Here is an 11,777-nt window from a genome sequence, read left to right on the forward strand (position 1 = left end):
CTTCTCATCCATATGCCTATCCAATTTATTTTTAAATGATACCAATGAACCTGCCTCCACCACTTCCACTGGGAGCTCATTCCACACCGCCACCACTCTCTGCGTAAAGAAAGTTCCCCCTCATATTACCCCTAAACTTCTGTCCCTTAAATTTCTGATTACTTCTGTCCCGGATTCCATGATTGGGTACTGGACGCTCCTTCGAAAGTCGCAGACCGCACTATCCGTCCGAGTCCGCAGGCCTATCGTCTTACTTTTGGTGATATCGAACGGCAGAGGCCGTCGAAAGTCGCAGACCGCACTCTCAGCGACTCGGGTGGTGATATCGACCGCAGCCGGCTACCCGCTCTCCCGCGGTCCTCCGTAGCCGGTTTCGCCGCGGCCCGTTTAGACTTAACCCTGGACTTTTCCATTAAGTTTGGAAATTCACCGTTCTGTAAGCAAAATTTCAGAACAAAGACGTCCTCAGAATAAGTGAAACTTACCCTTAGGGCCTTTTTAAACTTACTGCTGCAGGAGTCGCTGCGCCATGCGTTAGACGATAAAGAAGCGCATGCGGGCTGGTGGGCTCTTTACGTAGTCACTCACGGGACTACGAAGTAAAACTATCATTTCTGCTGTAGCTCAGCGAGGATGTTTTCTCAAGCTCAGATATCTGTTGACTCGGGTGATCTCAAGGTGAGATGTGCGTAGGTAGCAGGACGCCCCCCTTAGCCCCTGACGTCACGTGAACTGGAACAATGAATTGAACGCGCTAGCCTTCTACAAGAAGGTGCGCAGGCATTGTCGAGAGCAGTGGGTCGGGGGCACCCCGGACGTGGGGCAGGACGGAACGGCACGCGAACGCAGCCGACGCTCCGGCTGTGGACGTTCCCGAGGTATGTCGAGGGGTGCAAGGAGACCAATGCTAAAACCGCCGGACGGAAGAGACACAGTCGCATCTCTTCGACCGGCTGGGGGACCGTGTGCTGAGAAATACAGCCCCCAGCAACGTATGGGAATCGTCAGCAACAATGCAAACAAAGAAGAAAAAACTAAATTAAAAAAAAGAAAACTGACTGCTAAACCCGGCCTGGTGATACATTGCAAACATTGTGAAAAGAAACAAAACAAACTACAGTGAGCAATCAAGTGCAAAGTGGTAGGTAATTTCAAATTGTCCAGTGTTCATGATGCACGATGGGAAGCTGTGCTTGAAAACTAGAGATTGCATTGACAGCCTCCGCCCTCAATGTGGCATTGTTGCCGGCGGTCAGTGTACAGTGACTGCATCCAGCCGAAAGATGGCGCTGTTGCCGGTTGTCAGGCTACAGGGACGGCATCCGGCCGCAATGTGGCACTGTAGACGGCGGTCAGGGAACGTCGACCTCCTCTTCCGGCCGGCCGCGGCGGCCATTTTTGTTGTCGGGGCGGCAGCTTGTTTCAGTTGGCCGATGCGGCTATTTTGACGGACGGCTGAGGCGGCCTTCAAAGGCGATTCAATATGCGAATGGCATTGACGGGCCTTGCCCCACCACTGCAGGTAGGCAAGCATGGTCGAGGTTCCACTTCGCTGCCGGGCCAGACGAGCAGCCGACGCCCAGGGATCTTCAGAGTCCACGCCGGTGAGGAGCACAAGGAAGTCTTCGGGCAGCCGCCACAGGTGAGCCCGCCGCGTCGGGTGGCTTTGTCTTGGCCAGCGGCCGGCGGGTTTATGGGCAGGCCCGCTCACTCCGCGCTCCCGGGGCAGTTGTGACCGCGCCCCTTGACCCGGGCGACCTGCGGCATACCTTAGGGTAGGGCCGTTTTGGCGGCAGCGTCGTTCTGCTGGGCTGGGCAGTCGGCTGCAGACATCAGGTCTCCCGCGGCTGCGTGCGTCGGGTGCAATCCAAAATTCCAATTTGGATAGTCGGGGTCACCAATGTAGCAGCACCAAACGTGGTGAATAAACCGATGCTTTATTCAGGTGTTACACTAACATAATTGTCATTGCTGCTGTAGCTGAGCGAGGGTGTTGTCTACAGCTCAGCTACCTGTTCACGCGGGTGATCTCAAGGTGACATATGCTTATGTTTCAGGAGACTCCCCTTAGACCCTGACGTCACGTGACAGCCTTCTTAGCTATTGCCGAGGGTTCGGCCATCAGTGATCTATGTATCAGCTGACGCCACACTACATCACTAAAAGTATGATATTGACCACTTCCTGATGTACTGCATAATGATTTTAGGAAATACGCTGCCACTTACGGCTGTGATTTTGGCCACCTTACTTGGAGTCCCCTTCCGCTGCGCTGGACAAGATGATGTTTCCCAATGATGAAAAAGAAAACAGTTATTAGTGTTTAAAAAATGTGGAGATTGTTTCACCTGAAGGCCAACCCCTTCAGGCGCGATATAGAATCCGGAAGTGTATAGTACCTCAGTCAGTCTCTGCAAGATGGGGGAGCAAGAGGGTCACGTCTCTCAGTCTGAAATGTGAATAACACCGAACACATGTCCACGAATATGTGAGTGGTTTTACTGGCCTGTCAGTGCACTTGATGTGGTTTGAAAATTTAGTTTGGAAATACTAATGCTGTGTTACCTTTGGTTTGAAAATGATAAAGCTGTGTTGCATTTGGTTTGGAAATGCTAGATCTCTGTTGCCTAATTAACGTTGCCTTTCTTAATTAAAATTGCCTTGCCTAATTAAAGTTGGCTTGCCTAATTAAAGTTGGCTTGCCTAATCAAAGATGCCTTGCCAAATTAAAGTCGCCTTGGCCAATTAAAGTTGCTTTGCCCTTTGTATAATTAGAAGTCTAATCTTGACCACTTCCTGTTTGCGCATTATACCGATTTTCGAAAAAAACCGCTGCTACGTCCGACTGTGTTTTGGTCATCATACTCAGAGTCTTCCTGCGCTTATCAGGTGCCGAGTATTTTTCCCATCGATGAAAAATAAATTTGTTATTAGTATTTTTTTTAAATGAGATTCGCTCTCCTTTCAATCACGCCACGAAGGCCATGATCATTCTGGCGGGGAGAGAGAGGGGGGGGGGGGGGGGGGGGGGGGGGGGGTATAACACCTAGAAGTGTGAGCGTGGCTCTGTCTCTGCAAGATGGAGGACGGATAGGTCACGATTCGCTGTATTTCGTGGTCTTGCACCCTGCTTTTAATGGTATGAAACTGCACTTGAATTGCTGACCTTGCACCCTGCTTTTAATGGTAAGAAACTGCACATGAATTTCAAAGAATAGTCGTGAATCAACTGCCAGCCCACCAGCCTTGAGTGATTGAGCTGCCAGCACAACTGGCTGGAGTGACTCAGCCTCAAGCCCAGCTATCCATCCGGACCACAATGTCCATATTAGCCCTCTGGAAACCAGTCCCTTCAACCCACGATACCCATGTTAGCGCTCCAGAAAGCAATATTGGAATTGGTCAGCAATATTGGAATTGGCGGAGAGGTGGAATATTGCGTTCGAGGACCAGCCCTCCCGTGTAATGCTGGAACCCAACGGGTCCCACTTAGTGATTAATTGTAATTGTTGTTATTGTATTGATGTTTCTGGTTTGGTCAAATGGGAGGCAATATAATACGTTGAAGGCCAAGTGAACAAGCAGGTACGGCGAGAGACAAAGCAGCGACGCCAAGCAGCTTCTCTGAACTCCTTACCCTCTCCAGTCTCATCCCCTCTAACCGTACAAACCTCCGCTGATTCTGCAACAAACCCAACATTGATATTAAACCCGCCCGCATGGAAGGTGCCGTTGTGGCCTGGTAGGCTGACATCTAACATGTTGATGCCAGCCACCTGCTCTTGGACATCTCCTCATATGTATTCATTGACCATGATCCCACAGATGACCAACTGGCCAACTTCGCCCAGACTGTTGTTGATCTCATCATCTTTAGCGATCTTCCATCAACAGTCACCAAATATATCGTTCCCCAACTCGGCACTGCGATCTCTCTATTCACCAGAATTCACAAACAATATGAAACAACCCATTATTTCTCCCTGTAACTGCACACACTACATCCCCGCATAGGTTATCTTCACATATCGTATTCACCTTGTCCAGTTCCTTTCATGTACAGACGAGAGACCTCATATACCCTCATACAACTATTTCATTACTTTCAATTTCTAGGAAACTCTCTACCTTGTCAGATCATCTCTGACCCCTCTCACCCTGCCACAAACTTATTAAAGCACTTCCCTCTTGAAGGTGAAGCCAGACTGTCAAAGCCGCCAAGCCAGTTGTAAAAAACAGCATTTTTCCACGAACAGTAGTTCTACTCAATTACCAAAACTCTGCCGCCTCCGTTTTCTCTGTTATCTTATTTCATCTACGTTCAAACTATATTTTATTATTAATGTTTAATGATTTATGTGTCATTCTTAATTGTTACTGTATGCCGTGTTGTTACCGCACGTGGAGCACCAAGGAAGTTTTTTTGTACTTGGCCAATCAACCTTTTTTTATTTTGTATCGAAGCAAATAGTAGTAAGTAACAATTAAATTACAGATTTCTTACATAGCTTCAATTTGTTCAATGTTTTAAAGAATAAAGATGAAGAGAGAAAAAGATAAGAGAAAATAAAAACTAATAGAGAGAAAAAGACGAAAAAAGAAATTACATATAACAAGGCTGTGGAGAAAGATAATACATACCAGACCAAGTGCAGACGCGTTGAGTCTGTTCCCCCAACGTGCGGTTGTGGGGGGGGGGTGGTGAGGCGGCATGCAGCGTCACACACACTAACTATTCCCGCCCCCCCCCCATGCACTCACGCTAATTACCCCCCTTGATATTATATTAATATTATTAATTTGCTCCTTTTACCCCATAACCACCCTAGCTACTGACGCATAGCCCCCAACTTGCAGTCATATCTAGAGAGGGTGGGGGAGGGGGGGTAGCGAGTGAGGGCAGAGAGAGAATAGGCAGAGACACAGAGAGAGGGGCAAGAGGGCGAGGGGGTGACGAGGAGGAGAAGATGGAGGGTGGGTGAGAGAGGAAAGGTGGGGGTGGGGGAAGAGAGAGAGAGGGTGCGAGAGGTGAGGGGAGGGGGAAAGGTGAAGGGAGGGGAGAGGTGAGGGGGAAGGGGAGAGATGAGGGGAGGGGGAGAGGTGAGGGGGGGGGGGAGAGAGGTGGAGAGCAGGGAGGGTGGAGTGAAGGGAGTAGGGGTAGGTGGATGGGAGGGGGGTTTAGGGGAAGGACGGTGGGGGAGGGGGGGGGATGGAGGGGAGGAGTGGAAGAAAAAAGTGGGGAGAAAGAGAGAGGGGAGGAAGGAGAGGGGGGGAGGGGAGAGGAGGAGGGGCAAAGAGGAGGGGGGCGAGAGGAGAGGGGAGGAGAGAGGGGGGAGTGGAGAGGAGAGGAATGGGGGGAGAGGAGAGGGGGGAGAGGAGGGGGGGGGGGAGAGGAGAGGGGGGGAGAGAGAGGGGGAGGAGAGAGAGGGGGAGAGGAGAGGGGGGGGAGAGTAGAGAGGGGGGGGGAGAGGAGGGGGAAGGGAGGAGAGGGAGAGAGGGGGGAGAGGAGATGGAGAAGAAGAGAGGGGGGGAGGGAGAGTAGAGGGCGGGAGAGAGGAGGGGGGGGGGGGGGGAGAGTGCCTTTTCATTTCAACCCAAACCACCAAAACAACCATTTGCATGCAGTGCTTTTTTACTTTAACCGTATTTTCATTTTCAAACCACTTACTCACAGTTCTGTGGACATGTGTCCAGTGTTATTCACAGATCAGAGAAACGTGACCCTCTGCCTTCCTCCAGCTTGCAGACTAATTGAGGCACAGCACTTCCTGGTTTTATAGTCCACCCCCCCCCCTGCCGCCAGCGGGGGCAGCAGAGAGAATGGGGAATTTTGTAAAATCATTAATATCTCTGTTATTTTTCATCGACTGGAAAAGTCCTCGGCACCCATGTCGCGGAGGGGGGCTATGAGCGGAGGGGCCAAAAATGACGGCCGTAGGTGGCGGCGTTCTCTCCGAAATTGCAACACAGATCGCCAAAACCGGTCAAGAACAGACTTATAGTAATATAGATAATAATTATAACCATATAACATATAACAATTACAGCACGGAAACAGGCCATCTCGGCCCTACAAGTCCATGCCGAACAACTTGTTTTCCCTTAGTCCCACCTGCCTGCACTCATACCATAACCCTCCATTCCCTTCTCATCCATATGCCTATCCAATTTATTTTTAAATGATACCAACGAACCTGCCTCCACCACTTCCACTGGAAGCTCATTCCACACCGCTACCACTCTCTGAGTAAAGAAGTTCCCCCTCATATTACCCTAAACGTCTGTCCCTTAATTCTGATGTCATGTCCTCTTGTTTGAATCTTCCCTATTCTCAACGGGAAAAGCTTGTCCACGTCAACTCTGTCTATCCCTCTCATCATTTTAAAGACCTCTATCAAGTCCCCCCTTAACCTTCTGCGCTCCAGAGAATAAAGACCTAACTTATTCAACCTATCTCTGTAACGTAGTTGCTGAAACCCAGGCAACATTCTAGTAAATCTCCTCTGTACTCTCTCTCTTTTGTTGACATCCTTCCTATAATTGGGCAACCAGAATTGTACACCATACTCCAGATTTGGTCTCACCAATGCCTTGTACAATTTTAACATTACATCCCAGCTTCTATACTCAATGCTCTGATTTATAAAGGCTAGCATACCAAAAGCTTTCTTTATCACCCTATCTATATGAGATTCCACCTTCAAAGAACTATGCACGATTATTCCCAGATCCCTCTGTTATTCCCAAATCCTCTTGGAAATTGTATTCATCCAATCCCAAACTGAAGTTTCAACCCTGTTTTAGTGTTAAACCAATTTACTTGTTTAGGAACTCAATAAATGGAGACCATATTGTAAAACATAATTCGGGTTAATCAAATGCATTTATTTTTGCAAATGCAAGGTCTCAGTCATTTCCGTTATCCATTTTGTAATTGTGGGAGCTGCTGTTTTTTCACAAAATGTTTGTATTAATTTTTTCGCAGTTATTAGACTGTAATCAAGAAAGGGTCTCTGATTTATCGTAAAGTTTATGTTATGTTCTGACATCCTAATTTTATTAATATTGGATCTGGGTCCGGTTGGTTATTGGTAAATTCAGAAGAAAAAATGTCCGTCCAAAACTTTTGAATTTTTATACAAGTTAACAAAGTGTGGGATACGTTGGCTTCTTGAAATTCATCACAAAGAGGATACATACTTGGAAAGATCCTGTTAAATGTTGTCTTCGAATAATGTAATCTATATACTATTTTAAATGGTATCATGGAGTGCCTAGAATTTAACGAACAATGGTGTTTATATTAACCATATAACCATATAACAATTACAACACGGAAACAGGCCATCTCGACCCTTCTAGTCCGTGCCGAACACGTATTCTCCCCTAGTCCCATATACCTGCGCTCAGACCGTAACCCTCCATTCCTTTCTCGTCCATATAACTATCCAAATTATTTTTAAATGATAAAAACGAACCTGCCTCCACCACCTTCACTGGAAGCTCATTCCACACAGCCACCACTCTCTGAGTAAAGAAGTTCCGCCTCATGTTACCCCTAAACTTCTGTCCCTTAATTCTCAAGTCACGTCCCCTTGTTTGCATCCTCCCTCCTCTCAGTGGGAAAAGCTTATCCACGTCAACTCTGTCTATCCCTCTCATCATTTTAAAGTCCTCTATCAAGTCCCCCCTTAACCTTCTGCACTCCAAAGAATAAAGCCCTAACTTGTTCAACCTTTCTCTGTAACTTAGTTGCTGAAACCCAGGCAACATTCTAGTAAATCTTCTCTGTTCTCTTTGTAAGCTTTCAACCCATGTATCCTTCGTTATGGGTTGAACTCGTCCTTCCATGCTCATCTCTATGATTCTGGTGACGGAACCTCAGTATCTAAGAGGATATTATAGATACAAGATATTAATTTACTCCTAGTGGGATGTATGTTCAAACATTCATCAAGGATTTCTGGACCCCTAAATATATAGTATTGCGTGGGTAATTTCACACAGTCACTAATTTGCAAATATCTAAAACAATTATTAGCATGTAACTCGTATTTCTGCTATAATTCCTGAAATGGGAGAAAATCGCCTTTTCCATAAAGGTATCTCACCATTTTTATTCCATGGGGTTTCCATTGAACAAATCCTTTATCCAAAACAGACGGTTTGAAAGAAAGGTTATTTGCAATAGTGAGAAAAAGCGATAAATTACCCAATTTTAGAGTGCGCTTTATTTATTTCCACATACGTATAACACCATGTATAATCGGGTTTCCTCCGCATGTTTTATTATTCAAATTTATTGGAGCTAAAACAATCGAGCCCATTGCAAAATGTAAGCATTCCTCCTTCTCCATCTTCAACCAGTTTGGCTGGTGATCAATGTCATCCAGCCAGAAGGTTATATTTCGAATATTAACTGCCCAGTAATAAAATAGAGAGTTTGGTAAAGCTAATAAAGCGAAGCGCAAATGGGGAAAGAGGGTATGTGGGGACCAGAGGGAATGGAAAACAAGGGAATGGAACGTAGATAGGCAGAGGGGTGTCACGGCAGGTGAGTGCGGGATGGAGTGTTACGGAGTGAATGAGGTGCTGGCTCGAAGGGCAGAATTGCCTTCACCTGCACATATTGTCTATTGCCACTCCTGCTTTACCCGCATGCTTACTTTCAGTGACCGATGATAATGGACAGCAAAGTCTCCTAACACCTCCGCCTATCATAATCGGATACCATTCAGATAATAAGCAGCCTTTACTGTGGATAGTTTGCATTTCCCCCCTGAAATAACCATTGAAACTTTCACCCAATGCCCTCTCTCTGTAATTTAAAATTGTATAATGATGATTAAAGTGTTATTGTAAATTGCTGATCCCAATAGATGCATTATCCGGGGAGCATTTGACATACCTTCTTTTTTGTTAAACGGTAACTAAAATCAACGATCAGGAGACTGGTGTCGCTCGGGACATCGGTTCCCTATATTAAGATAAGTGTGGGCATCTCCCCACTAGTTTGGCACTAGGCTGCTGCGACACATCAAGCGAGGAATCGTCACTTTGCGAAAAATGGGAAGTTGGTTATTAGATCGAGTAATGGCCATTTACTATCCAGTTCTGGCAGCTGTTGGTGTTCCCGGTGAGTCGACATTTACTTCTACTCATGGTCTTCGTGTTGTTGACTGTGGTGATGCCGGCGTTTGCTGCCTGGCACACTTATGGTAACCCAAGAATCTGCAGATCCTGCAACCTTGAAAAAAACACAAGGTCCTGGAGGATCAGGCAGTATCTGGGGAGGGAATGGATGTTGAGATCCGAAACGTCGACTGTCCATTCCCGCCTGAGATGCTGCCTACCTCGCTGAGTTCCTCATTTTACAACTCAGTAGGTTGAATATTGATTGTTCTTGATGAAGTATAGAGCTAAAGAACAATGACAGAAAAATATGCTAAAAGGTAACGATGAAAAATGAACAATGCCTTTGTTAGCTGTTTGTTGGGTGAAAACGAGAAGCTCTTGCGACTTTGGTGGGGGAGGGATGGAGAAACAGGGAGTACCGTGATAATGAAGTTAAATGAGTCAACATTCATACCACTTGGCTGTAAGATCCCAAGCGAAATGTGAGATGCTGCTCCTCCAATTTGGCGTCACTCTGACAATGGAGGGCTGAAAGGTCAGTGAGGGGACGGGAAGGAGAAGGACATTTACGTGTTTGGCAACCGGGAGATCCGATACGTCTAGGCGGGCCTGCATATTTTCCAGTGTTCCGGTAGGAACAGTTATTTTCATCAAGGTGCGTCTATTTAAGACATGATATCCACTATTAAAGCAAACTCCATAATGGTGTCGACCGAGAGTGCATCACGATTCAACAGAATACATTCAAATAATTGTCCAGATAAGCTTGCTGTCTGACAATCATATGTTATTCGAGCCAGTCCATTTGTAGCGTGAATTGATCGGTGTACAGTGGATAACAGCTTTCCAAATGTAATATCAGCAATTCCCCCTCAACGTACCCCCTTTCCTCTAGGCTCATCCTCCGGCAACTCTTCAATCCTCTTGCCTCAAAGTCCACGCCTTTTTTTCCAAACATCTGGAATGTCTTTTCCAAACACGTTGATGCCCATCAACGACCATCCCCGCCTCCCCTCCCGCCGACGTTCACCTGACATGCTTTATCTTGTAACTCTTTTTCCTCCGCCTTTATTTCCCGTACAAAACAATCTGAAGAACGGCGCCGACCGGAAACGTCGTCTATCCATTATTTTTCCCGGGATGCTGCCTCTCCCGCGGAGTTACTCTTGCAGCTTCCCTTTTTTGCTGATGAAACGGTTTCTGCGGCACATTGTTTCTATGAGTCCTCGGTGATCTCAGCTGTGCATTGATTTGTTTTCTTTCGCTTGCAGTGAACCTGCTGACGATTCTGATCCTGTCCCGGGGGGAGTGTGTTCTCTCCAAATGCATCACTCGCTACCTGGTGGGAATGGCAATGGCCGATCTCCTGGTCATCATCACCGACGTCTTATTGAGAACTGTTTTTGTTGTGTATTTTCCACGTTCATTCCTGAACATCACGCCCGTCTGCTCCACTAACGTGGTCCTAGCCTTTGCAGCCACGCTAAGCTCTGACTGGTTCACGGTCGCGTTTACATTGGATCGATTCTTGGCAATTTGCTATCAGAATGTGAAAATAAAGTATTGCACCGAGAGAACGGCGACAGTTATTATGGGGATTGTGAGCGTATTTAGCTGTTTAATAAGTGTGCCCTGGTATTTTACAATGGGCCCAGAATACAATATGGACAATATACCCAGGGGCTGCGTATTGAAACAGGCTTTCTTAAACTTAACTTCATGGGCTTCATTTGAGCTGCTGACGTACAGCTTAATTGCGTGGTTCCCGTTCTTTTTGTTGATGTTGCTCAACTCACTGACCGCCAGACACATTTTAATGTCCGGTCGAGTCCGCAGAGGGCTCCGCGGCCGTAATACTGGAGATAATGACCCGGAGATGGAGAACCGAAGGAAATCCGTTGTTCTCCTCTTCTGTATATCCGGTAGTTTTCTATTGTTATGGAGCACAGAAGTAATATATGTATTGTCCGAGCGTGTATTCGGGATTCCGTATGTCAAAGGCAGTGACTTCGAATCAGTTGGGTTCATGCTTCAAGTTTTGAGTACCTGTACAAACACGGTAATATATGTCCTGACACAAAACAAATTCAGAGAGCAGATGAAGAGCGCCGTGAGGTGCCCAATATATCTAATTGTAAAGTTACTGAAAACTAGGAATGCTTCTTGATGCGCAGCGGGCAGATAGATAAAGAGAGAGAGAGAGAGAGAGAGAGAGAGAGAGAGAGAGAGAGAGAGAGAGAGAGAGAGAGAGAGAGAGAGAGAGAGAGAGAGAGAGAGAGAGAGAGAGAGAGAGAGAGAGAGAGAGAGGAGAGAGAGAGAGAGAGAGAGAGAGAGAGGAGAGAGAGACTTGGGTAAGGGAGAGATCAAGCGAAAGATGAGACAATCAGTCGCGTTCATGCTTCTAATTCCGAGTACCTCTACATATGTCCCAACCCAAAATAAATTCAGACAGGATGTAAACTGAGCGCTGAAGTACCCAGAACGTCTAATCTTAAATAGCACCATGGAAACATTGAAGGATGTTGGAGGAGACCAACATCGCCATTCTTTGTGATCATGGCTGATCATCCACAATCAGTAACCAGTGCCTGCCTTTCCCCTATATGTCATGATTCCGCTCGCTCCGAGAGCTATATCTAACT

At 46.7% G+C, this 11,777-nt stretch overlaps 1 protein-coding gene across 2 annotated transcripts; it reads left to right on the forward strand.

Annotated features, from left to right (window-relative positions):
• Positions 1–1,092: 1,092 nt before the first annotated feature.
• LOC129716328 (thyrotropin-releasing hormone receptor-like) lies at positions 1,093–11,321 on the forward strand. 2 transcript variants are annotated; one of them, XM_055666197.1, is made up of 2 exons: positions 1,093–1,522; positions 10,407–11,321. In XM_055666197.1, exon 2 carries the CDS (start codon positions 10,484–10,486, stop codon positions 11,300–11,302), a length of 819 nt encoding a protein of 272 aa, XP_055522172.1. In that variant the 5' UTR covers positions 1,093–1,522; positions 10,407–10,483; the 3' UTR covers positions 11,303–11,321. The 2 variants fall into 2 exon arrangements, with proteins under 2 accessions (XP_055522172.1, XP_055522173.1); XM_055666198.1 differs by having other exon boundaries at positions 1,127–1,642.
• Positions 11,322–11,777: the final 456 nt, after the last annotated feature.

The sequence above is a fragment of the Leucoraja erinacea genome, unplaced genomic scaffold (genome assembly GCF_028641065.1).
Source record: "Leucoraja erinacea ecotype New England unplaced genomic scaffold, Leri_hhj_1 Leri_209S, whole genome shotgun sequence".
NCBI classification, from domain to species: Eukaryota; Metazoa; Chordata; class Chondrichthyes; order Rajiformes; family Rajidae; genus Leucoraja; species Leucoraja erinaceus.

What these genes read in the sequence shown, in the direction of transcription:
- LOC129716328 (XM_055666197.1), top strand. Translation starts at nt 10,484, where the DNA reads ATGGCAATGGCCGATCTCCTGGTCATCATCACCGACGTCTTATTGAGA.